Consider the following 27,256-nt stretch of genomic DNA (forward strand, 5'->3'; position numbering starts at 1 on the left):
TGCGGTGAGAGGCGAATCGCGGTCTTCTCTCAGGGGCCCTCCCTTCCAGGCCCTCTGGCCTCGAGCTGGTGGGTGAGCCGGGGGGCCCGCGGACAGGCTGAGGGCTGTGTCCTGCAGAGCTCCAGAGCCCTCGCCATGGCCCCCTATTGGCCGGGCCCAGGCCTTGAGGCAGCAGCGAACCTCTGCCCCATCCCCACCTCCGCCACCTAGTGGCGGCGGCAGTCACCGTGGGTCACCGTCCGTGGGACCCGGCCCTCGTCTGGGGGGCCTGAGAAGCCTGAGGGCCGACTTGGTCCAGGGCACCTGGCTCCCTCAGTGATGACGGCTGCGCAGGATCTGGGGACCTGGCCCTGAGGATGCTGCCAGCTGAGCTCTGCCTCTTCAGTCGGGCTGGGCACTGGCGGGAGGACCCAGGCTGAGTGCTGGACTAACGCTCCCGGGCAGGGTAACCGGCCCCTGCAGGGACCCACTTCCTCTTAGCCAGGGCCTGGGCCTCAGAGGGCGAAAGTCGAGCCTTGGGACCTTGTAAAATGAGGGGTAATGATGTTGCTTTGCTTACAGAATTTGTTAAGTGTTAAAAGCCGCAAGGAGGCATGGAGACAGAACTAGATGCCTACCCTTCCCTTTCTTGTCAGAACAGAGAATAACATTTGTTTTGGTGAGGTTTACGGGAACATCATGACCTCAAGAACAAAGGATCTGACACCAAGAAGTCTGCATCAACTAACCACGCCCCTCCCTCACCTTTCCTATAAAAGGGCTTTGCTGAAAGCTTTCTGGGAGTTCCGCGTTTTCAAGGTATGAGCCACCCGTCTCCTTGCATGGCCCCGTAATCAACCTTTCTCTGTTCCAAATTCCAGTGTTTTGGGATTGTTTGGCCTCACTGCGCATGGGGCACACGGACTTGCATTCTGTAACAATAGGGCAATCAAATCTTAACTGTCCACTTAATAGTAGTAAACAACTTGGAGAATTTGCTTAATGTCAGTTTTCCCCATCTGTAAAATAGGGCTAATAATATATATTAAACAGTTGTATGAGGATTAAAGCTGTTACTAGCCAATATGATAAATCATTATTATTGTTGTTATTATTACTAATTTTATTACTATTTACCCTGCTGGTGGAGATGAAGGCTTAAAGAAAGAATACTTGGCATCCTGGGCACTTAAGTGTATGTGCATTCGTTTAATGAACACTCCTTGTGTACCGTGTACAATATGCCAATCGCTGCTCTAAGCCCTTAGCCAGCATTAACTTCAGCTCCTCCAGGGCACTGTTCTTTGGGGGCTGATGGCAGATTTTCCATCGCAGGCTTGAGGAATGCAGTGACGGACCTCACTTGTACTCTTATGGAGTCCTCTTGGTTTTCTCCTGAGTAATGCCTTGATGGTTGTCCTTTAGGAAGGAGTCATCAGTGTGGAAACTCTTAAGTAAGTGTCTTCCTCTATACGGTGTGGTATTAGGAGGTAGCGAGGGGCAGTGGTGAGAGCATAGGAATTAAATAGACCAGGTTCCAGTCCCTGCTCTGCCCCATGAGCTGTGAGCTCTCAGAGGAGCTGTTACTGTCCCAGCCTCAGTGTCCTCATCTGTAAAGTGGTGATAATAATCACCTGCTTTATATATTCTAAGAGTGAGATGAGGGATTGCATATAGAAATATTATGTAGAAGGAGAAATATCATCCCAAGAGTTAGCTAATTTAATGGTGAAACAGATATTACCAGGAAGATGGCACCACTTCTTTGAAATAAAATGGTGCACAATCAGAATTGCTTTACTCCTGCCTTGTAGAGGAGGTAATGTGATGCTGGATCTGAAATTTTAGTCAGTGTGAAGTCGAGTTCCCCATTGTTCCACATTTTATGAACTTTGTAGTTCAGCATTATTATGGGACTCAATGCCATTGTTTCAGTTTTCTCCAGCCATTATTCTTAGTCATTTCCATGGAAAACACTATTTGTCACTCTTTCCATTTATCACTGTGGGGGGATTTGGATTGCTGGACATTCACTGCAGGAAGCACATTAAAAGGACTGGCTGATTGTTTTGGAAGAAATCAGGATCCTGACACCACTTCCATTTCAGTAAGCCATTTTTTTTTTTCCTCAAGAGTTTTCAGGAAAAGGACTGTGAGGGGTTACATGCAAATACAACTGACACTGGAAAATAAAATAGAAACAGAAGTAATGAGAATTGAGGCTCATATAAAGCTTCATCTTCCAAGTTATTCAGCAGAACAAGTTTCTGAGTAATTCACACAGTCACTCTGGGAGCTTTACAGTTGGAAGCCCTCACCTTTCTGTGATTTGCTGGGCAACATCTTTAACATCTGTTTGTATTGAGGTAGCCACTGTGTAGACTGTGGAACCACATTGCCGTGAGTTTAAAAGCATTCATGAGCATCAGAGTTCTCACCTGCAACTCAGAAATACTATAATGTGTCATATAATGTTATTATAGGTTTAAGTGGGATAACATCTAAAACTTAAAAAAAAAAAACAACACAACTAAAAGAGCACACCAGCGCGCATTAGGGGCTCAAGAAATTTTACACCTTGTCTCCTTACTTTTCCCTTTCCTACTCCTTTATTTGCTTTCTCCAAAGCAGAAATTTGACTCTGGCTCTATGTGTTTTATCTTCCTTGGATGTGACAAACCTTGTTTGAAGTTTAAATCCATTTAACAAATATTTCAACAACATGGATGGACCTAGAGGGTATTATGCTAAGCGAAATAAGTCAAAGTGAGAAAGACAAATACAGTTTTCACTTATATGTGGAATCTAAAAAATAAAATGAATGAATATTATAATACAGAAACCGACTCACAGATACAGAGAACAAACTAGTTGGCTCCCATTGAGGAGAGGGGTTGGGGGAGGGTCAAGGGAAGATAAGGGGATTTAGAGGTACTACTAGGTATAAAATGAGTAAGATTTAAGGATGTAATGTACAGCACAGGGAAAATATGGGCAATATTTTATAATATCTTTATACAGAGTATGATCTATAAAAATAGTGAATCCCTATATTGTACACCTGAAACTAATGTTGTAAGTCAACTCTACTTCAATAATAAAACAATCCATTTAACACATATATATTGGGCACCTACTATGTGCCAGGCCCTGTGCCAGGTAATGGAATTTTCTGTGGTGAACAAGACACAGTCCCTTGAGAAATCTACAGTTTAGTAAGTAGTATGGCTTTAAGGTTGTATCACTATTTGCTCAGTCTTTTATGTTTATCATGTATATTCAAAAGGATCAAGAGTAATATGCTTGATTTTCTTTTGTAATTCTGGGATGATGTTTAATATGAGCTTTGGAATATATGGTTTTTCAATCATAGTTTTGCTATTTAACAACTCCGTGATCTTGGGCAGAGTTACTTATCTGAGCCACTGTTTGCTCATGTGTAAAACAAGGATACAATTGCTAACTTATAGCATCATTTTCAGAATTAAATGAGATAAAATGCCTAAAGTATTAGACTCAGTGCGTAGCACATAGTAGGTACAAATATGGTAGATATAACAATTATTGCCTACTGGAGACTTGTCTAGAAAATTCTAATTCTAGTAGATTGTTTGTATATATACACGTGCAAATATACTCAAGTACTTATTTGTTTTCTACACAAATATCTATTGAGCATCTGCAATATGAGAGGCATATGGTAGTGACCTAAGGCAGATACTTTCCCAGCTGTCTCTGTCCTCATTACCGTTTGTAGGGAAGATGCACATGAACCAAATTATCATGCCCATAAATGTACAGGGGCACCTGTGGTGAGTGTCACAGATGAGAAGTAACACAATAGGAATTTAATCTTAATCTAGTCAGAAAGATTAACAGAACTTTAATTGGGGAAGTGATGATTGAGCTGAAATCTCAGGGAGAAGTTAACTGGATGTTTAGGCAGGGATGCGTGTTCCAGGAAGAAGGACTTCCATGTGCAGAGGCACTGGGGCAGGAAGAGCATATCAAGTAGGACAAACTTAAAGGCCAGTGTGGCCAGAACAGGGAGGTCAAGGGAGAGCATGGTATTAGATGAAGTGAAGAGATGATCTGACCATGCCTTAGACACTGAAGAAAGGGCAACATTTATTCAATCATTCCTTTACAGGGCATCATTTATCCAATTATGTTTTGACGTATAAAGCATTGAGGGCATTCAGAGATGGTCCCTACTCAGAAAGCTTACCTACTGCTGAGTGAACTGAGGCATTAGAGATTGTGATTAATTACAGCACAAGATGGAAAAAGAAAGATGTCATCAGAGAGGTAAGGGCAAAGAGCTATAAGAATTCAGAGAACTGAGAACTTGTTGAGAACTTCCTAGAATTCTTGCTGGGGACAAATGGAGGAAGATTTTTTTCCCCAAGAAGTATTGTTTGATCCTGATGAAGACAAGGGTGACAAATACCATAATCATAGAAGTAGGAAAAGGAGTAGGCATAGATACCAGCAGTTAGTTTAATGCGGCTGAAATACTTGAGCAAAATATGAGGCTAGCTGGAAGGAAACAGATCAAGGGGAGTTTTGAATGTTTGGCTGAAGACATTTGGTTTCCATATGACAGGGAAAGCACAGATGAGTGACCAAATCAGAATTTTATTCTAAAAAGATCAATCTGGCATTGTTAAGGGTGAGCTGAACAGGGGGAGTGCCTGGCAGTTGGGAGAGCGGCCAGCAAACAATGACAACTATGCATGTTTGTCTGGAATATGAGAGCCTGAGCTAGGATGAAAGAGGCACTAGAGGTGAAAGGTGAGGTGTATTCATTTGCTAGGGCTGCCATGACAAGTACCAGAAATTGGATGGTGCTTTCAACAGAAATTTATTGTCTCCCAGTTCTGGAAACTAGAAATTTGAAATCAGGATGTTGGCAGGACCATGTTCCCTCTGAAACCTGTAGAGGAATCCTTCCTTGCTTATTCTTAGTTTCTGATAGTTTGCCAGCAATCTTTGGTATTCCTTGGCTTGAAGCTGCATAAATCCACCCTCTGCCTTCGTGGTCACATGGTGTTCTCCCTGTGTGTCTGTCTTTGCATGCTAGTTGTCTTCCTATAGGGACAGCAGTCATTAGATTAGGGACTCTCTCTACTACAGTGTGACTGTTTAATCTCATCTTTGATGACCCTATTTTCAAACCGGGCCCTATTCTGAGGTACCAAGGGGTTAGCTCCTTAGGACTTAAACCTATCTTTTTGGGGGATACAATTAGACCCATAACACTAGGCCCGGTGTCTTACTGGACAGAAGGACAGACGGAGGAAGCAAAGGTGAGACTCCAAATGTGACTGCACTGGCTTCCCAGGCTGACCAGTCCTGTGCTTGGATGTTGCAGGAAGCCACCTCTACTGTGTGATGAAGGGCTCACATGGTGTGTGTAAGGGCTCCAGGGCTCCTTGCCCCGCACCCCCGTACGATACTGGCTTCTTATCCAACTCGCACAGCCACATGGGAGGAAGTGTCTTCAGAGGAAATGTCGGGGCAATTTCTCACATTCTTAGACTTGGTTAATACCATCTGTGAGATATAAAAAAGATGGTTTTCTGATATTTTGTGACACTTCACATTATAGCCACTAGGTGATGATCTTCACACATTTCCTTCCCTTTTTTTTTTTTTTTTTCAAGCTGGAATCTTCAGAGCCTGGAGAGTTAATTGTTTAGCACTGGGAATAATTAAGGAGGAGTCCCGTTTCATGTGATTCCCCCACAGATTTCAGTGTATGGAAATCTAAAAAAGTGGAAGGAAGACTGTCTCTCACAATAGTCCTAATCAGTCTGAGCACTGTTCACACCTTTTAGTTGCATAGTAAATAACATTTCATAAATATTCACGAGTTCATTGAATTCAACCAGGGGAAAAACAAGGACTATTAACAGTATGCGATCATGGGTATAACGGATGCTCAAGCATTTCTGGTATATAAAAGAGGAGACCCTTATTTCATGTTATCTGTTTAATTGCTCATTAGCATGGGTAAAGCGGGACACTTGCTAGACTTAGTTTTCACTGTATCAGAATTAAAACTTCTGTCATTTATAGTAACCAGAGAGCAACAGAGAAGCAGTCCTAGCTTTGTGATGGTATGGGGTGATGAGAAAACAAGACTAGAGAATTGTAGGTCTCCAGCTTGTGCATCCAGCAACCGGACTTTGAAATACCATTGACCACATTTAAAGAAAGTAGTTACTGTTGTTTCTTTAAAGATCTGTTTTAAGTTCAGGCTAATGGTTTGTATAAGCCACCTTCATGTTTTCCCACTCAACCTAGAAGCTGAGTTGGACAAAAGGAATAACATGATACTGTAAATGCTGGTTAATCCAGCACATTGCAAAACAGAAAATTCCAGAATCATGTACTTCACAAGTCCTCCCCCCAAAAGTCTTCAGTTCTAGAACATGTAAGTAATATAATATAAAAGAACATTTATGTTGGAATTATAAGGTGTTTCTGATTTTTTGGAGATGGGTCCAGGAGTAATATTTTGCATGTGTTTATTATTTATCAAATATTTTTTCTTCTATGTGCATAGCTCTATACTCAGGGAAGGAGGGGGGAACATTTGCTAAGCTAGGTGTTCTCCATAAACTATCTCATTAAATACATTTTATTACTTACAAGCAGACTATTATTATCCCCAGTTTTGGGGTGAGGATGTGAAGTTTTAGAAGTTTCATGGCTTGCACAGACACAGTGATGGAGCCAGGAGTCAAACCCTAGGATGTCCACTTCCAGAACTGAAATTCTTTCCATTATTCCAGACTGCCTTCCATACTAGAAAGGATGTCCCTGCCCTCGTGGAGATAATGGTGGGCTCCAAGGTAGAACACAGGAAAAGTCAAAGACCTATAATTTATTCCTGGGTCTAGCTGTGGCTGCATAACAAGTGGGCCAGGGAAGGTGGCCACCTGTAATTTTAGAATCCCTGAGGAGGGCACCACTAAAAGCATGTGGAGTCCTGTGCATCCAGCATGGTTTGGTGCGGTGTCTCTGGAGGGTGGGGCCAAATTGCATTGCTTTTAATTTCGTGCCTTGGTGTCTTGCTCACGCTCTGACCAGGGGGCTCTTCACTCTACAGGGGCTTCCCTCTTCCAGAAAGCCTTCTCTGATTCCTACTTGCTCTTCGGTGAGTGAACCATGGGCTTGCCTGTGTCACTGTTCCACCTTGCATCTTCTTCTACTGCTGCCCCTGTGGGGTGTGGTCTAGGGCAGGGGTCCCCAACCCCCAGGCCACAGACTGGTACTGGTACTGGTCTGCGGCCTTTTAGGAACCGGGATGCACAGCAGGTGGTGAGCAGCAGGTGAGCCAGTGAAGCTTCATCTGCCGCTCCCCATCGCTCCCCATTGCTCACATTATCGCCAGAACCATCCCCCTCACCCCAGTCCGTGGAAACACTGTCTTCCACGAAACCGGTCCCTGGTGACAGAAAGGACCGCTGGTCCAGGGGGTTTCTTCACAAGTCTGTCTCTACCTGCCTGTGAGCTCTGTATGCATCTCTGCATCAGCTGCACCTGGCTTGGAGCTGGCACATAGGGATTCAAGACATGTTTGCTGACAGATGAATGAATGAATGAATGAATGAGTGAATTTGTCCTGGTAGCAGAGTAAGAGAAGGTGAGGCCTTTCTGAGACTGGGCTCCCTTTCTTCATGCACAATTCCACTCCACATCATAAAAGGACATAGGTACAGCTTTGTGTTTCTTCAGGTTTCCAGAAAGCGCTACCTGGATAGGTTCCATCTGACCTTATGCTTGGCTTAAATACTAAACTTAATTACTTAGGCTTGTCCAAGGGAAGCACTCAGCTGTCAAGGTGGTTCTTGACTTACACAGGTTTTCAATTTAAAGCAATCTACAGTCATTAACTCTCCCTGCCTCGCCATAACTTTCATCAGGTTGAAGAGCAGACAGTGACATTTTAAATTGAAAAAGGAAGGAGTAGGGATGAGAGAGGTGCAGGAGGCTGTTGAGATGTGACCTAGTTGTCAAGAGCAAAAAAGGACTGCATTAAGACTCCCCCCTCCCCCACTCGCATCCATTCCCTTTGGGTCTTTAAAAACAAACTGCAAAGAAAATTGACAGGCATTGAAGCTTCTTGATGGGACTGTGTGATCTCTTCAGAATTCAGTGTATAGTTGACTAACCCATTACTCCTTCCCACAAAAAATTAACAGAGGGAAGAATGGGTCTGCTGTGAGAAAGCGCCATTTTCTCAGTGAATAGATATTAATAGGTTTCACACTAGATGCACGTTTTGGTGGTCTGGGGCAGTGGTCAGGGATGGAGAGCCTACACTGGAGGCCAGTCAGTTCATTGTCTTCCTCTGTGTCCCAGGATCCAGATCTTCAGCTGGTTAGGTTGGGATCCCTCTAAACGCACCTGCTTGAGAACCACAGCATTCTCTTAAGCTGGACATGATGCTCGGCTCAATCTTAAGGGCAGGAAACAGGCTTCAGAGAATTTAAGTGATGTGCTGAAGGTCACTCAGTTGGTGCATGGCAGAGTCAGGACAAATATGGTAACTACCATTCATTCAGCACCTACCACATGTCAGACACTTTTATGTACATTATCTCTGTTCCTTACACCAAGGCGAATCATCAAATATTCTCTCCATTTTGCATAGGAGGAAACTCAGAGAGGTTAAGTAATTTGTGTTCATGATGTTTTGATGTACCTTTTACATGTGGATATTTTGACACCGTGGTTGTTTTTGCATTTGTATCTCTACCGTGGTCCTAAAAACAGACCATTTACACTTCAGCTTAAAAAAATGACCTAATAATGAGCTTCACAGACATTTTCACTCCACCCCTGTTCCATGGCCTCATCCCTTACTGGATGGAGTCCAGGAATGGGGAATGCCAAGGATGGGTAAGATTAAGAATGAATTAAAGGTCAGGTTGGGGTTGGGTGCCAGGAATGGGGTGAGGTCAAGGACTGAGTAAGTTCAGGGATGGGGTGAGGGTCAAGTTGAAGGTGAGGTCATGGGTGGAATGGGGCAGTTTCTTAATGTGCACTTTCCTTAGTAATAAAAGAACACTGAAAAGATTAGTGATTTATTTTTAGACTATTTCAACATTTCCTTTTCCTTTTCCCTACCCTATGTAATCGAGGTCTCTGGATTCCTGAAATAGAGCTCTCTCCAGTGCAGTGTTCCACTTCTTGCTTAGTATGTATTTGTTTCCCTAAATACGCAGTGACAACACAAGGAGACCCATGGATTCAGAGGCAGAAAACCTTGTAAAAACCCAGGAAGATATGGACTCAACTGAGGCTCACAGAGATTCAGTAACTTTCCCGAGGACATAAAGCTGCCTCCTCACAGTAATGATGGAGCAAGGGTGACTCCCAAGACCAAGGTCATTCCAGTGGCCTGGTTGTCCTTCTCCCTTCTTCCTAATCAGTGCAAGGCATGATCTCCCTCCCTGCCGGTTGGACCTCTGCAGTTGTAGAAGCTGCACATTCATAGATGGTCAGGCTGCCAGTGCTTTCCTTCAGCTGGCCCCATCCCCACCTTCATCTGCCATGAGGGGCTGTTCTGGACATTCTTTTGCCCTTCCAGATCCACTTTTCACCTCTTCCCATCCTCCTTTGTGCACTGGGGAGGTCCTGTATGGACCCCATTGACAGGCTTCCTTTGCTTAAGGCAGTGGTGGAAGATTGGAGGGCCAGAGGAGACTAAGGTCAGGTATTTACTTCCTGGCTCTCTCTCAGCCAGGTCCCTGTGGCATGGCTATGTCCCTAACCAAAGGCTGCAGCTCGTATTAGAATGCCCTCTCCTGTGCCTCCCTGAGTTCTAGGAGTGGCTCTCTCCATTTTTCCCTTTGAGCTAAGGTGTGGTAATGGCTCCTTCACTTTACCTGCCCTGAGAGATTGCACTATTTCTGTTGATTTCCTTAAACCATACCTCTGCCAAGAGTTTCTTGAAAACTCTCCTTAGACTGTTTGAGTATTCTATCCATTCCCTGCCCAAACTGTTTCCTCTTCCTTCTTGACTATTCCCAGTTGGTTAAAAGGCACATTATTCAACCCAGTATTTAAAGGAGACTTTCAAAAAGAGGTATCATCATATATCTTAATAATTCCTTGAAGAATTTTGGGAGTTTCCTAAGCTGTGATCTGCTGCCTTCCTTTTCCTGGTTTGTAAATAACAGATTTCACAAAACTGTTGCCCTGGAACTCTTAAATTCAGTCAGTGACTCAAAAAAAAAATTACATTTTTTTGCTGAGTCAGTCAGTCATGAAGGCAGTTTAAAGCCTGCCATATGTGTTCCCCTGTGGAATTGATCCACGAGTCCACTGTGGGAAGAGGCACAGCTATGCTAGGAGGATCGTGAAGAAACATCTAAGGTCAGTTTAAAATTCCTCTCTGAAAATTGCTGGAGTCTGGCCTGCAGAATTGGACCTGCAATATCCTAGGTGACTCTGGGAGCAGATAAAGCCCTAAAATTTAAAAAAATGAGTTTATCCTCCAGAGAGATTGCAGCTAGACAGCTCTGGTGTTGCCAAGAGATGGGAGGTGAATAGATCAAGGTTCTGACAGGGGACCAAGTATTAATGTCCAACTGTGAGAAACAGGTGGAAAAAAGCATCTTTCATGTCATGTTACTAGGTGACCGTGTATTATTCATTAGGCAAATGAGGATATTTTTTTCAGAGTGAAATTGTTTAATTGCTTTGTGACAATATACATGGACTAGGACTGTACCTGGAAAATGGGAGGTCAGAGGAATGTCTTTCTCAAGAGCACCTGTTGGGAGAGGTACCCTCCAGAACATACCTGCTTCTGCTGTGCTGTGCTCTGCACCCCTCCCCCTGGGGAGAAAGAAGGAGGAGGGATGTGTTCATTAAACTACCGTTTTATTAACTCTTCACAAGAAGTTACTGAAGAGATGAAGAAGCTGAGACTGAGGTGGGTTAGTGATTTTTCCCAAGTCAAGTGGATGGTAGAGGCAGGCTTCAAATATGGCTTCTCTGATTTCAAATCCAGTCCTACTTTCTTCACACTAATAGCCCAGCAGCGTATGACATTTGAGGCAAAAGGGATGGCAAACAAAGTACTGACGAGCATGCTTCCTTCTTCTGACCTTTTCTGGGAGAAAGCTAAACCCCCCACCCAAACAGCAGGTAGAGACTCATGGACTGAGTGATAGAAAATCCAGCAGGCACAGGGCCTTCACAGAGGAGACTAAGCTCAGCCAATGAGCTGAAGATGGGTTTCATTTAATTACATTGTATCTTTAGGTTCTGTGAGGGTGACATCCTGAAATTCTGTCTTAGGTTGTTCAAGACAAACATGCCGGTCAGTGCACAAGGATATGCACTCCGTTTAAATGCACACAGGTGAGCAAGATTGCAAAGCAGATTGTTACTGCACAGACCAGAATATGCAGTAGTGCAGGCCACCATCGCTGAGAAGTGCTCCATACATGTTCTTAACATTCCCTGAAGCTGGGGGTGGCACCCCCATCTCTACACCCACATGGATGTTATCATAATTTTTATTTTTGTCTCTGAAGTTCCAATTAAGGGTACACCTCTCTTCCATTCTCCTCATTCCTACCTCTCGCCCCCTTCCAAATTCAGCTGACCTGGAAAATGGGGCCAGGGTTGTCTTACAATCATAACTTGATCCTGATATCAGCCTCTTATCCAGTTGCTTCCAGCTCACTACATCCAGAATTTCCCAAACGCCTCTCCCCTGAATTTGTCCCGTTAAAAACCATGGTTGAAAAAATATGTGGTGTGTTTTGCACATATCGACTGAATAGTTTATGGCTTTTGCTGATTATTTTTCAAAATCTGCCTTCTTTTTTGTCCACACTTAATTTGGTTTCGTTTGAAATTACTGATAAATCCATACAGCCCTGGAACAGTTGAAACCTCATCATCCTTAAGGATATAAGTTACTTTGTGGTTATCATATTTGGGTATAGGCTCAGTATTTTATAAGCATTAATTATCTGCCTTAATTTTCACCACAATCCTATAAAGTAGACATTATCACCCCAATTTGCAGAAGCTGAGGCTCAGAATGGACAAGTAACATGTCTTGTATCACATGGGTGGTGGCGTTCAAACCTAGAACTGTTTCCAAAGCCCATGTTTTCAACCATTATGCTATACTGTAAATATATTAAATATTCTAATCTCAGGATGATGTAAAGGAAAGACTGTAATCGCTGTATCAAAGGTGGGAGGGCTCTTGCATGTGATTAAATCCAAATACCTCATTGTAATGATGACTAGAAGTGGGTGGGATGGGAGAGAGTGTAGAAGAGGTGGTTGGTTGCCTATTTAGCATTCATTCTCCTGTCTCCTTCCTAAGGGAACCCTGCTTTCGTTTCATTTCATTTAGAGAACCCCATTCTCTACGGGGCCATGTATTTCAAGGGAAGCTGCCCCTGGAGCAGCTAATAAATTCTGGAGGATGAGTCATGACTGGCTAATCTGTCATGGTGATCTCATTCCCCTCACCACTGATTGGCTTTAGACATGGACAGATGATGTAATTTTGACCAATGAATATGAGGAAATCTGGAGAATTTCTGGGAAGGTTTCCTTCTAAATAAAGCTGCAGAAAGATACCTGAAGATATCTGTGAACCACAGGAAGTTCTCCTGATGGAAGGAGAGGAAGTATTAATATTTCTATTATTTACTATGCCAGGTTTTTTACTTGGTCTCTCCATAAATGATCTCTTATTCTCAGAACAAAATGACAAGGCAGGTTTTATCATATCCATTCATGGCTGAAGAAATTCAGACTTAAGAGCAGTTAAGTCACTCAGTTGTTAATTGGTAGAGCCAGGATGCAAGTCCAGAAATGTATGTCTTCAAATTTATCATGCTTTGTGTTAGATATTTTCACACTAGAATCAATAGATTTATGTTAGTGCTTGTTAGTCTCCAAAAGTATGTTCCCCTGTATGTGCCCAGGTGGAGTTAGGTTCTGAAGCTGAAGAGCCCTGCACCCTCAGAGGCTTGCCCTGGGAGTCAGTCCATCCAGCTGATGTCTTGGTCTGATGGTCCTCTGAAATGCAACAGCCTAGAGGTATGTTTGTGATCAGGGAGGTGCCAGTCATTCTGTATTGCTGGCTTTGGGGGCATGACGAGGAGGCTACCTTCGTCTTGTCTAATGTCTTTCTGTCAACTTTGAATCACTTGGAGATTTTGGTTGGAGTTAACCATGGTCACAACAAATGGTAGGACACACGAAAAGATTGTTGCTTTCTTTGCACAGTTTAAGCAATTGCTTTGTTTATTTTCTTGGCTGAATTAATTCAGCTGACCAGTATAAGCCCAATTTTATTTCTTTTAGGAAAAGCCATGCAAATATCTCCAAAAAAATATAAAAATGCTTGCCTTACAGGGTTGTAGTGAGAACCAATGAGTTAATGTCCCTAATACAGTTTTTGTCATGTGATAAGAAACAGAGCATGCTAGTTCCCTAATTTCTTATTTTCCTCTTTGCTTCCTTTAAATCTTTGCTCAATGACCATCTTCTAAATAAGATACAATATGAGATTATAAAGGGAGATATGATTCAGGTTGTATCAGGGACTATGGGCAGGCTCTGAAGAAGGGAGATTTCAGCTGGGAGTTTATAATGAGAAGGCATTAGCTAGGTAAATGTCGGGGGGTGGGGAGAGGAAGAGTATCTGGGAAGGAGGATGCAACAGCATGTGCCAAGACCTCAAGGCAGGAAAGCCACTGGTGTATCTCCATCTGGAATGACCATTGTGGTGGGGTGTAATGAGCCAGGAGGAAAGTTGCATGAGATGAGGCTGAAGAAATAGGCAGGGTCAAGTCCCTCAGGGCATTGCAGGCCATGTTCAGCATTTCAGATTGTTCCTTAATTAACATGGGAAGCCATCGCAGGCTTCTAAGTAGGAGAGTGATCTGCCACGTGGAAAACAAATTGGAGAACGGCAGGCATGAAAACAGAGAGACCAGTTAGGAGACTTTTGCAGTGGTCCAGGTGAGGGATGATGGCTTGGACTAGAGTGATGACAGTGGAGATGACAGTGGGCATATTTGAGACATATTTTATAGAGGAAAAGATATGGCTTGTTGATGGATGCAGAAGGTGAGATGTGGGAGGCATTAAGGATCCCTGCCAGTTTCTGGAATGAGATACTCGATGGACAGAGGTGCCATTATCCAAGATGTGATGCACAGAGAGAAAAGCAGATTTAGGAGAGAAGAGCAGGGTTCAGTTCTGACAAGTTAAATGTCAGATGCCTGTAAGATATTCAAGTGGAAATGTCAAATAGGAAGGTAGATATATGGTTTTGGAGCCCAGAAGAAGAGTTGGTGTTGAAATACAAATGTGAAAGTTGTTGGCGAAGAGAGGCTATTTGGAGTCATTATTGTTGGCTTTAGATTTTTTTTTTTTAATGTCAGGCAGACCTCATACTGCTTTATTTGGCTTCTCTTTTAAATACTGGAGCCTGTGGCTCGTTACACCTTTTAGTCTCCTATCTTAATCATCCAATTTCTGGCTCACTTTGCAGGTTTCCTTCTAATTACATCATAAAGGCAGAGCATTGCAATAAAAAGATGTAGATTCTGACTGTTTGTGTGCCTTGGGCAAATCACTTAGCATCTCTAGATATTAGTTTTCCATCACTAAAAGAAGGGAATTGGTTGTTTTCAGTTTAAAAAATCTAGGATTATCTAAGAATTACCAGTTATAAGTTAATATCTATTGCTCTAAGCGGGATTCATCACTGGACCACTGGGAAGTTAGATCCTGAGAATATTTTGAAGTCCACATTGTGACCAGCAATTAACAGTTAAACCAAACACTGTTAATGTCAATCTCAGATACTATTACTGTAATGCAGAACAGCATTTCTTCTGCACTTGTGGATATAACATATAGGCAAAAAATAGAAATTCAGACATTTACTCATCAAAATAGCATCACAGTTAAATCCAAGACAAATCTGTCTTACGGAAAATTCCTATTGAATAGCCATCCTTCAAGTGAAATTAGGAGTAATCTAAATACCATGGTGAGTCTTAGGAGATGTAATAGCCTGGATTATTGGCCACATATGACAGCATTTCCTCATATTTTTCAAGGTAAATCTGTACAAAGCATCAACATTATGAGCAGTTTTTCCCTTACCTCAGTGACAGCGAAACTTCTCTTGCCACAGGGAACCACCTTGTACCACTTGTCATGTAGCACATCCATAAACCCATGTGACTTGTATTGACTGATTAGCTCGGATATATTGGAGGTCAAAGGAGAGTTGGGAGGGAGACCAATGCCGTATCCTAGGAGAAAATATAATCTCAGATGAGTGTTTCACCTGAGAGGTTCCTGAGATGTTGCCACCATGCTTGCGTGATATTGCTGTCAGGCCTGGTAACAAGGGCATAGTGAGCTTTCACCATCTTTCCTTCAAAGGACTCAAAAATGTCCAAGGTATATGGGAAGGGGGAAGGGTAAGCTGGGACGAAGTGAGAGGGTGGCATGGACACATATACACTACCGAACTTAAAATAGATAGCTAGTGGGAAGCAGCTGCATAGCACAGGGAGATCAGCTCAGTGCTTAGGGACCACCTAGAGGGGTGAGATAGGGAGCGTGGTTGGGAGATGCAAGAGGGAGGGGATATGGGGATATATATATACGTATAGCTGAGTCATTTTGTGATACAGCAGAAACTAATACACCATTGTAAAGCAATTATACTCCAAAAAAGATGTTAAAAAGATGTCCAAGGTATGATTACCTTGGATCTGCTACCTCTCTGAGTAAAAGAGATGAGTCTGGAAAGGAGAGGAATAAGCTGTGTACTGTGTACTGGGGTACATTGTCTTCCAAGGCTTTCTGCCCTTCCCTTCAATATATTCTTTCGAAGCCATCTTTGAGGTCTTTACCAGGGCTAGGATTCCCTATCTACTTCTCCCAGAACCCCTCCCCTGGACCTTAAATACACAAAATTAGATGAATTACAATCCCTGGTTTATGAAATACTCTTATCATTGGTCATGCATGACCCTTTTTTACTTTTATTTTATTTTTCAATAATAGAATGAGACCATGTGAATGTACAATATAGCATAAGTACTAAAACAGCAACAAAAACTTGTCAAAAAAAGGGAGTCTGATAAAACCAAGTGTTGGTACAAATGTAGATCAATAAGATCACTTATTTGTTGCTTTTGGGAATGCAAATTGATGTACCTACTTTGGAAAACCGTTTGCTATTACTTTGTATAGTTGAAGATTTATAAGCTCTAAGACAAGCAACTTTAAATACATTCCTAAAGAACTCCTCCATAACCACACCAGGAGATATGTACAAGAATGTTCTTAGAGGCATTGTTCATAATAGCAAAAATTGGAAACAACCCAAATGTTGACAAGAGAATGGGTAAATAAATCATGGAATGTTTACACAATGGAATATTGTATAGTGTGAAACATATGAACTAGAATAACATGGAATAATATGGATGACTCTTAGCAACGCTGAATGAAAAAGATCAATCCCAGAAGATTATAGCCTGAATCCATTGTGTAAATGTAAAAACATTCAAAACAAAACACTGTATTTTTAAGAATTCATATGTATTTGATAAAAGTATATTCAGAAAAAAATCAAGGAATTGATAAACTAAGTATCTGTGACAACGGTTATTCAAGGCAAGAGAGGAAGGGGAAAGGATGAAGGAGGAGCATAAAGAAGATGTAATTGTTGTCAGTTTTATTAATTAGCTTGGACTCTGTATCCTCACTTAGTATGGGGCTTTACTTGCTTTCCAAACTGTTAATCTCTTTGAAGAGCCATGTGAAAGAGCTAATTACCTACATTTTGTCTGTAGCTATTGGATAGCATAGTTGAAAAAAGATGTATTGCCCTCAAGATGACTGAGGAAGACAAACTGAAACTATAGCTAGCTCCTTTTTTCACTAAAGACCAAAAGGCTGTCAAGAATCCAAAGATACTTCATGGAAACAAATACTTGCTATAATGATTCCATCTTACAATTTATTTCCAAGGACATTAGTTTTTGTTCTTTTTTTAAATTACAGATACACAAATCCTTTTTTAAAAAATATAGGGCTTGAGATTTGTGTATAACTAATAAAAGAGAGGAAATAAGTAATACAGAAAAAATTTTTGCGTTTTAAAGAGCTATATGTTTTTCTCCCCCTGGTAATTTTGTTTGTTCCTTAACAATGGCGAGTCAAGGAAATGATGACAGTGTCAAGAGCATTATTAGAATTTTCCATTCAAAGAGCTATTTTGAGTACCTATTTTGTGCCTAGTAGTTTTGGTTTGAAAGGCAAGACTGACACTAAAAGACTTTACACAGGCAGTCTGTTCTTCTGCTGATTCTACCATGAAATAACATTTTTTTAAAGTAATGGGTAACTATAAGGAAGTAACCGATTTTCTTTAGAAACTTTTATTATAATGAATGCTATTGACAAATTCAGTTGCACAGATTTTCATTCAGTACCTATTTACATGTCGGGCACAATACTAGTCATGTGTATGATAATATTCACTGACTAATTCACACATTTATTCATTCACTCATTCATCCATTCAGCGAATATTTATGAGTGAATAGGCACTGTGTTAAGTGGTTGGGATTTAGCAGTGAGCAAGGTAAATATGGTCCATGCTGTCACGGAGTGTACACTCTCTTAGGGAGACAGATATTAAACAATGCACTGCATAATGATTATTTCATTACAACTGAGACATCCCAGCTTGTACCAGCTTGAGGGAGAAGAACTGGGACTTATACAAACAAATAGTAGAAGATCTTGGAACTATCTCTGGTGGGTATGGGTTGATGGTCAGGATCATTAGGCCAGGTTTGCTGAATATTTTATATTTTTTCCCCTGGAGGCAATAATTTTCAACAACAACAATTTCTAATACTTATAGGGGGCTTACTATACACCAAGTACTGCTCTATAATAAACTTTTTACATGTCTTACCCCACTTTGTAGATCATGTACTAGTCTAAGATTGCATACTGGAGTGTGGCATACAGGTCAGTTAAATCACTCTGGGATTCTAATAATGAGAACTAGAACATACTGAGCCCTACTGTGTGCCAGATACCATTCCACATGTGTCTAACCCCTATGTGAACCCATGCAGAATAGAAACTTAAAGATTGAATAAATATACAGCCGAAGTTCCCACAGCTCATAGATGGCAAAGCTAGCATTTGAAATTAGGTCTGTTTGAGTCTAAAACCAATGCTCCCTCCACTGTATCCATTATAGCATGTGACCAAGGCACAGGAATACTTGACCTATTCCTCCCCTTCAAACAGGCCCTATCACTACAATCATATTGATATAATCTCCTTAAACCAGGCAATGCAGTAAAAAACTACAATCATCTAAACTGGTGGTTTGAATTCAGCAGACACAAATATATATTATTCACGGGCAGATTTTGTCATAAACTTTTCAATAAGCTGTGTAAATATAGTGTAAGTACAGCCCCAATTGGTATATGATTGTACATAAATGAGGAAATTAACTAGCAAGGACCCTCCCTGACTATATTGTTTCTCCTAAAAATCCCCTTAAAGCCAGTAATTCCAGCACAGGTTACTGTAATCATGGCAGAATTGTTTTCATTTGATAAGCATTTATTGCATTCATCTATTCATTAATTCCACAAATAGGGGTTGAATGCTATTCTGTCCCAGACACTCTGCCAAGTGCTATGGAATTTACCAGGTTAAATTAGACACCAAGTCTATCCATATGAAGCTCATGGTGGCACGGAGGAGATGAGGCATACATAAATAACTACACAGCATGGTAGGATGTTATAGGACTTTGCTTGAGAAAAAAAGAGAGGTGAGTCATAAATTCAATAAACATAAACTATAACGACAAAGATGCAATGAAGAGGATGAAGAAAACTGTTGTTATGAGGAGAGAGATTGCTACCAGATGAAATGATGAGAGAAGGCATCTTGGAGTGATTCTTGATAGTGGTATTTTGGATAGATGAGACCAAAATGCATGATAAGAAAGTTTAAAAATTGGAAATTAATATTTACGATAAATTTAAATATTCTAAGAATAGAATTTTGGCACTACAACAAAAGTATAAAAATTGCCATAGGGAAAAAGCTATGTTGAAGTTGCAGAGACATTTATAAAAAATTGCTACATAGGAGATAATAAATATTAAATCACTCCATTCCATCATGTCAAGGTTAATTTGTAATTGACCACTAAAAATAGATTCCTGTTCTTTAAAATTTTCTATGTTAATACATATATTAAATATTGATATTTTAATAATTATTGGCATAAATTATTATTATTATTATCTAATTAAAACAAACTATGCATATGGAACAAGGGGAGAAACAGAAAAACAAAGTTATGTGGCAATTAGAAGAGGTACGTGTTAAAAGACATAAAAATCAATTTTATTCAGAAACATAAAATAGTAAAACCATTTTTGTCCTCTTTATCAGCTGCTTTTCAAATTTGATTGTGTTCATTGGTCAAAGAATTCTTATTTTTAAATTGCTGACTCAACTTAGCAGCCTGAGTTGCTTTCATTATCATTAGAAACGTGGCTTTGCAATAAAGACGAGGTTGACTATTTTGTGGTTGATAGATGAAAGCAAAATGGAATCCTTCAACCCTAGAGATGAAGGCTTCAGGCACCCTTGAAATTGGATACAGCTTAATAGCCCAAGAGAACAATTTTCAGAATAGAATTCTGATCTTTTCCCCATGGGTAAATCAGCTTTACTCAGCTAAGAGTGGTAGAAATATATTTTGGCTAGCAAATGTATAGTTAGAAATTCATAGATTTCAAAAATCTTCCTGAAATGTGGTTGGAAAATAGATATTTTTAAAATAAGATCTTAGATAGGGTTAAAAAGACTTCAGGAAGAAAAATTAATTTCGTTTTACGGTCTGGCCTTAGCTACTGCTGGGCAATGGTTGAGAACATATTGGAATAGTCCTAACCTTAAAGGAGACTTTAAAAATGGGTTTCCCTTACCCCCAGCACATCAAAGTGGAGAGAGAAGTATGTGTGAGAAGCTGAGATATATGAACGCTATCTATCCTAGGATAATTTATAATGAATTGGTCTCAATCTATTAATTCAATATAATGAATAATAATAATAATTTATTGGGCACTTACTGTGTGCTTCTACATGCTTAACATACATTATTTTACTTACTCTTCACGACAACTCTGTCATAGATGTACTATTCACAAACCCATTATGCAGATGAAGAAGCTAAAGAACAGATTAAGTGACTTGCCCAATATAGCACAGTTAGTAACAGAAACTATTCTAACCCAAGTACTCAGACTCCAGAGCTAGTGCTCCAAGCACTGTATTAAATAATTAGTGGAAAGCAAGTAACAGAACAAACTCAAAAACATGCAAAGTCTTCAGCAGAAAGGTCACAAATCAGTACTGTGCAGTTCCATTACTCTTTCTTATTTGACCTTTACTGTCAGCTAACTCCAATGCATAAATTTGGGACATGTATTCATTTATCTCAACACTTTCTTTTTTTCCAGAGCACACAATATGTCTTCTTGTCCCTGGTGTATGGTTTTTAATATGACCAGAGACTTTCCACATGCTCTTGAATTCTTAATAGTTTTGGTTTGCTGCACTGAAGACTTACAAAAAGGTTTCAAACTCAGTGTGGACTATTATCTTTCATTTGTCCCACTTGACCTTTAAGCCTTAAATAAATGCAGGATGGTGAAGTTGGGAGGGGTATTCAGTAGTCACACCGAGTTGATATAATGTCGTTACTACAGAGAGCGAATGTATATTCAGCATGAAGGAATCAATGGACTCCGTTTTCTTTCCTAAGTTCCCAAAGTCATTTAAGCACTTTGGAAAGTGTATGCAGACCTTCAGGGTGCTTTTGATTACCTACAATAAGTGAATTAGGTACTTATTTCAAATACAACCTAATGAGTTATATAATACGTAATACATCATTTATTACATAACTGTTATATGCTTTGCATTATACTAGGTCCTATGACAGGATACAGATAGACATATGAAACAGTCCTGTAAGCTAAATGGGTAAAAATTGTTCATAAATTGCTTTTATGATATATTTATGCCTATGAAGTCTAATTAATTAATAATAAAGTCCACATTTTCATAAGTTCACAAATTCTAAATGTTGCTAAAGGAAAGCATATAATATTTTTTAAAAATTTCATGAAGAGAGAAATATTCCATAAAAATCTATGAGATTAACTTTTTTGTTAAAAGCAGCAATCAAGACTTTTACTAGTATCTCTATCATGTTGTTTTTCACTTACGTGACCTCCGTTTGTGTTTTACAAAGTTCTGCTTTTAGGTTGTAAACTTGTTCACAGAGGCAGTATTGAATTAAAATTTCTGATTTGCACCTCACCCAGAATAAACCTGCAATGGTTTTTTTAGAATAAGCGAACAATGATGAGACCGTTCTCTGTATTCAAATCTGTAGTCTCTCTGCTCTCTTGCAGAGAGAGCACTTCCTTGCGCCATTTTGTATTTATCCCCTTTGAAAACAATGTGGTATCTGGAGATGATGGGAACTGCAAGACACAAAGTCTCAGGAGCACAGATGGAAATGTAAACAGGAAACCAGTGGGGAGTTAATTGTGTGGCATCTGGCACTGGGGTCTAGCAGAGGCAAACAAGCCATCTCACCACTGCCTTTTGACAAGATAGAGTTGGCCCCTAAGACAAAGGTGGAAACTAGAGTCCTTCATTCTTTTGCCCACTACAAATAATTCATTGTTAACAGCTGCTAATGGCAAAAGGGACCTCAATTACCCAGTGCATCTAGGACAGAAAAAAAGTAACATCTCTTCCATATCCCTAGATGCCACAAAAAATGGGAATTTTCCCATTGTTACATCAAAATGAGGTTATATAATGAATGTTCTTTGGTTTTCTAGTTTTTCTTTGGCTTTTCTTTTTGTGCCCTGCTACATCAGACTGTCATCCTTTTTTTTTTTTAACATCTTTATTGGAGTATAATTGCTTTACAATGGTGTGTTAGTTTCTGCTTTATAACAAAGTGAATCAGTTACACATATACATATATTCCCATATCTCTTCCCTCTTGCATCTCCCTCCCCCCCCACCCTCCCTATCCCACCCCTCTAGGTGGTCACAAAGCACAGAGCTGATCTCCCTGTGCTATGCGGTTGTTCCCCACTAGCTATCTGTTTTATGTTTGGTAGTGTATATATGTCCATGCCACTCTCTCACTTTGTCACAGCTTACCCTACCCCTCCCCATATCCTCAAGTCCATTCTCTAGTAGGTCTGTGTCTTTATTCCCATCTTATCCCTAGGTTCTTCATGACCTTTTTTTTTTTTCTCTTAGAATCCATATATATGTATTAGCATACAGTATTTGTTTTTCTCTTTCTGACTTACTTCACTCTGTATGACAGCCTCTAGATCCATCCACCTCACTACAAATAACTCAATTTCGTTTCTTTTTATGGCTGAGTAATACTCCATTGTATATATGTGCCACATCCTCTTTATCTGTTGATGGACACTTAGGTTGCTTCCATGTCCTGGCTATTGTAAATAGAGCTGCAATGAACATTTTGGTACATGACTCTTATTTTTTGTTTGTTTTTTTTGGTTTTTTTTTGCAGTAACGTGGGCCTCTCACTATTGTGGCCTCTCCCATTGTGGAGCACAGGCTCCAGATGCGCAGGCTCAGCGGCCATGGCTCATGGGCCCAGCCACTCGGCGCCATGTGGGATCTTCCCAGACTGGGGCATGAACCCGTGTCCCCTGCATCGGCAGGCGGACTCTCAACCACTGCGCCACCAGGGAAGCCCACATGACTCTTTTTGAATTATGGTTTTCTCAGGGTATATGCCCAGTAGTGGGATTGCTGGGTCGTATGGTAATGTTTTTTTAAACATCTTTATTGGAGTATAATTGCTTTACAATGGTGTATTAGTTTCTGCTTTATAACATAGTGAATCAGCTATACATATACATATATCCCCATATCTCCTCTCTCTTGTGTCAGACTGTCATCTTAATAGAATATCCCTACCACTAAATCTCTCTCTTCCTGAGTTCAATTCCTGGTTCAGGTGGAGGTAGCTTTGCCTGGAGAGGGGATTGATTTCTCTTAGGAGAAGGCTTGAAGAAACAGCATCAGCTGTTACATTCTCATTCATCACAAAAATGAAGACTGAAGTAAAAAATTTGCTGATGTGTTTAGGGGAGACAGGGACCAACTGTGGTTGGGGAATTGGAATCTGAATAGTCTCGATATACTAATTTACATACAGGAAAGTATAGTTTTCTGGAAATAGGACTTGGGCACCCCCGTGGGATTGTTTCAAGTCAAAGTGCTTTCTGACAAGTGAGTATGGCTTCTTTTGGGAACCAGCATGTATTGTCAGAGGAGGGAAGCTGGGAACTGGGAGATGTGAAATTTGCTGGTTCAGACTACCAGCTCCATATATCAACTGTTGTCCAGGATGCAAGGAGCTACTGACAAAGCAATCTTTCTTTGGTCCTGAAGTTTGATTGATTGGTTGACCAAATTGAAAGCAAAAATTTGCTGCCAGTGGGAAGAAAGACAAACTCAAGGTCCCAAACAAGGTTTTGTTTAGGACTCTTAGAGGTTACTAAACCACAAAAGTTGATTTTTTTCTACTTATTTTTCAACTAGTGGAAACATTTATTTAAGGACCATGAGATTTGGATTCTAATTCCAGTATTATCATCTAATTGTGTGATTATGAGAAAGTGGTAAAATGTCTCTGGGTTTTCTTGTGGATAAAACTGAGTAGACTGGATTAAATCAACACTGGGGTCCTTCCAGTTATAATGCAATCATTCTAGTTTTAGCATCAGATTCATTACAGGATTTGGACATTAGAAAATACAGATTAAATTAAAACTGGACTCCCTATTTATTATACTGTCACCACTCCCAGATATCTAAAGCAACATTGTTTGGATAACAATGGCATTTTGGTTGTTGTTTTTCTAACAATTGGATAACAATATGTTTGTGGAGTAGGTAGAAAATAAATACCTAACTTCAGCAACTTAATAGCTGAGTGCTTAAGAGCTGAAAATGAAAACAAGGGAAGATGAATAGCTCTTTGCCTCTGACATTGGCATTTGTGACTTTCTAGGTTGGCAAACTGAGCACATTCCGAGTAAAAGTGAATCAAGAATGACTGATTAATACCTTCCATGGCAAATGGCTTCCCCACAGTTAGAAGTTTGCAGTCAGCATCTACTGACACTTCATAATCCAGAAGGGCTTTGTCCATGATGAAGGCATCTAGTTTCTCTGGATCATTCCTATATTTAAGACGAAGAGAAGAAAAGTGAAAAATGATTCATTAATAGACAGGAAACACTAAGGCTGACAGCTGGCTTTTGTTTAGGGAACAGAAACCTGGACAATAAGGGCAGTACAAGCTGGGCAGCTGCTGGCTCTGCCTTGCTGACATCTCACTGACCTGCAGAGAATAGACCAGGGGAAGCAGACACTCTTATAAGAGAGCATGACATCTTTCCAGTGGATTCATCTACCAGTTTCTTTCATTACTTCTAAATCCAACAACAAAACCAGAGCGACTATGAATTGAATGGGAAGGTAAATAGTCAAGGTTCATTTCTCTTACAATAACTGAATGACTTCTTTGTGTAAGCATTGTATTTATTGTTCTCCACACATTTTACCCCTTATAATAACCTTGAGGGGGGGTGGTAGTATCCCATTTTAACAGATGGAAAAATTCAGGCTCAAAGAGTCAAAGTAACTTAATCCAGTCTACATAGCCAGTAAGTGTTGGAGCTGGTGGTCTCATTAATCATTGTGTGAAAATTCTTAATTCTTTCTGTCATGATCACTATCATATTCTTCAGAGATCAGGTGTTATTTCATATTTGGGAGTACGGATTAAGGAAGTGCAAATAAGAGATCCAGCACTCTTGGGGAAAAGGGAGTTCAGGTCTCTTTAAAGTCCATAGACTGGTGTTCAGTAAATGGAATGGGAAGCATATGTAATAGATCTTTGTAATCTGATTTATTAATATATCTCCAGAGATTCATGTTTCACTCCCATCCCAGGAGGCAGTTCAGGCAAAAATCATTTAAAGGCAGTTGTTTCTGGACTATATCAGTGAGTCGGCTGTAGGCTGGGCTCAAGGTGCCAGCAGACATCCTTGTGCATCCTTCATGTGTTCTCCCCAGTCTTTGAACATAGACACAGAGATGGTCCCAAGGAAGGCGGTCAGCACTGGCTCAGCTCCACTTACAAAGGTGGCAAGGGAGGATGAGTTTCAAAGGGAAATATTTAAGGTGTATGCAATGACTCTTGTTTTCAGCTACCTCAAACTTTTTTTTGGAAAGATATAGGACATACATCCATTTAATAAGGGCTTTCTGACCCTCAGTGCTGTCCAAACAGCTTAGCAAAGAGAACAACTCTTCTCTATCCCATCTGGGTCCAGTCATTCCTCTCTTAGAGCCAAAAAATGAGGCTGTTGGAATTCAATACATAGCAGTAGCTTCTAAACTCAGAGGAGAACATGGCTAGGACCCATCAAAAATCTAAAAGAGAAAGACACCTTTAGACATCTCTAAGATTCATCATTGAGCAGCAAGTACCTTTTTGATGGCTTTTTCTGAGCCACACATGGACACACATTAAGTAGGTCAACATCCCTTCTTGGTGCCAATGACCATTGCTTCCTCTCTCTACTCTTTTAGGAGGTAAAATAGGCACTTCAAAATAAATCTCTTTTCCAGGGTTATTGAATTTAAGTTACAGTGAGGCCTATGTTTAACTATAGCCAAAATGAAAAACATCTCCCAGGTCCAGAGCTGTGGGAAGCTTCTAAAAGGGCTGGGGATAAGAACTGTCTTCTGGAAGCTGAAGATGAGGAACCTTAATGGAATCCTGGCAGTAAGATAAAAGTCAAGCTGAAAGATGCTTCTCCAGTCAAATCTTGACTGTCACAGTACCAGAATGTACCTTGTGAGCTACACAGGAACAAGTTACCATTTACTAATACTCTGCAAATATTTGTGGCAGCAATAACAATACAAAAAATTAGGGCTCAGTTTTTCTAACCAGTATTTCCTGAGGTCCATCTCAGTGGTATCCCTAAATAACTCCTCATGATTTTGAATTGCAAAGTGAAGTTATCTATGGCAGGTCTCTATTGCATAGTAAGGCAAGAAGCAATTAGCTCACAGACTCCCATGGGGCCCTGAGTCACTGGTGAGGAAGTGGCAGTGTTTGATCCAGGTATAAGGACCTTCTAGACTGGTTGAATCATCCTTATAGTTGGCACAGCCATGGCCTACAGTTGTTTCTCCCATTATAAAATCATGCTGTCTTTTTGAGCATTCATTTAATAACACATATACCACAAAAACTATATAAACATACTAAAAGTAATTAATACTTTACTAGGGATTAATTTATTGGAATACTGTTACCTCAGAAAGCAGGGCCCTAAGTGAGTAGGATGAAGCCCAGGGGAATTCTGATGGGAGAGGGGAGGGACAGGTTTAACACAGGAACCTGTCTTTATAGGCCACTCCAAGGGTTGTGCTTGCAGGTCAGGGCACTGGGATGTCGGGGGTAACTTGAAGACTGGTTGTTTGGAGTGGTGGCTAAGAGCATAGGCTTTATCTGGGCCAAAAGTAGAGAGAGAAGCCCGGAGAGAAGGCGGCAGAGGGCATTGATGATAAGCTCTGTTCCAATTTCACCTCAATCTATGAGTCACCTGGGGAGCTTTTTAAAATTCAGATTCTGGGACAGAGCCTGACAGTTTGCATTTCTCACATGCACCCAAATGCTATCTGGTACACGGATGCTGCTGAAACATGGATTGTTTTTTGAACACCAAGGACCTACTTTCCGGTTTTGGTTTCCAGACTAGCCTGCAGCAGTGGTTGGATTCTAGAGACCTGGTTCTAGTCCTGACCCTGCCACTTGCTAGCTGTATTTCCATGGACAAGTTGCTTCTTTAGGAACTCAGATCCCTCATCTGTGCCTGTTTTCCTACCTAACAATTTCTCCTGAGGCTAGAGGAGGGCCAACTCTGAGCACTTGGGCCTTCTAGATGAAGCCTCCAGAGTAAATGAATACCCTGAGTGGAATGCAACTGGAGACTGCAGCAGTGGCGTATCTCACCCTTTCACACTGCCATAAG

The 27,256-nt window shown here is 40.7% G+C and overlaps 1 protein-coding gene across 1 annotated transcript in view; it reads right to left on the reverse strand.

Annotated features, from left to right (window-relative positions):
• The window catches only part of GRIN3A (glutamate ionotropic receptor NMDA type subunit 3A), a 144,977-nt gene that overhangs the window by 19,351 nt on the left and 98,370 nt on the right, over positions 1-27,256 (reverse strand). Inside the window, exons 5-6 of the mRNA XM_022600257.2 lie at positions 24,270-24,385; positions 15,157-15,308 (exon numbers count right to left, since the gene is read on the reverse strand). Of these exons, the coding sequence (XP_022455965.1) occupies positions 15,157-15,308; positions 24,270-24,385 (268 nt within the window). The remainder of the gene's footprint in view (positions 1-15,156; positions 15,309-24,269; positions 24,386-27,256) is intronic.

The sequence above is a fragment of the Delphinapterus leucas genome, chromosome 6, assembly GCF_059928025.1.
Source record: "Delphinapterus leucas isolate spDelLeu-1000000601 "Yukka" chromosome 6, BTC_Dleu_Yukka2, whole genome shotgun sequence".
NCBI lineage: Eukaryota > Metazoa > Chordata > Mammalia > Artiodactyla > Monodontidae > Delphinapterus > Delphinapterus leucas.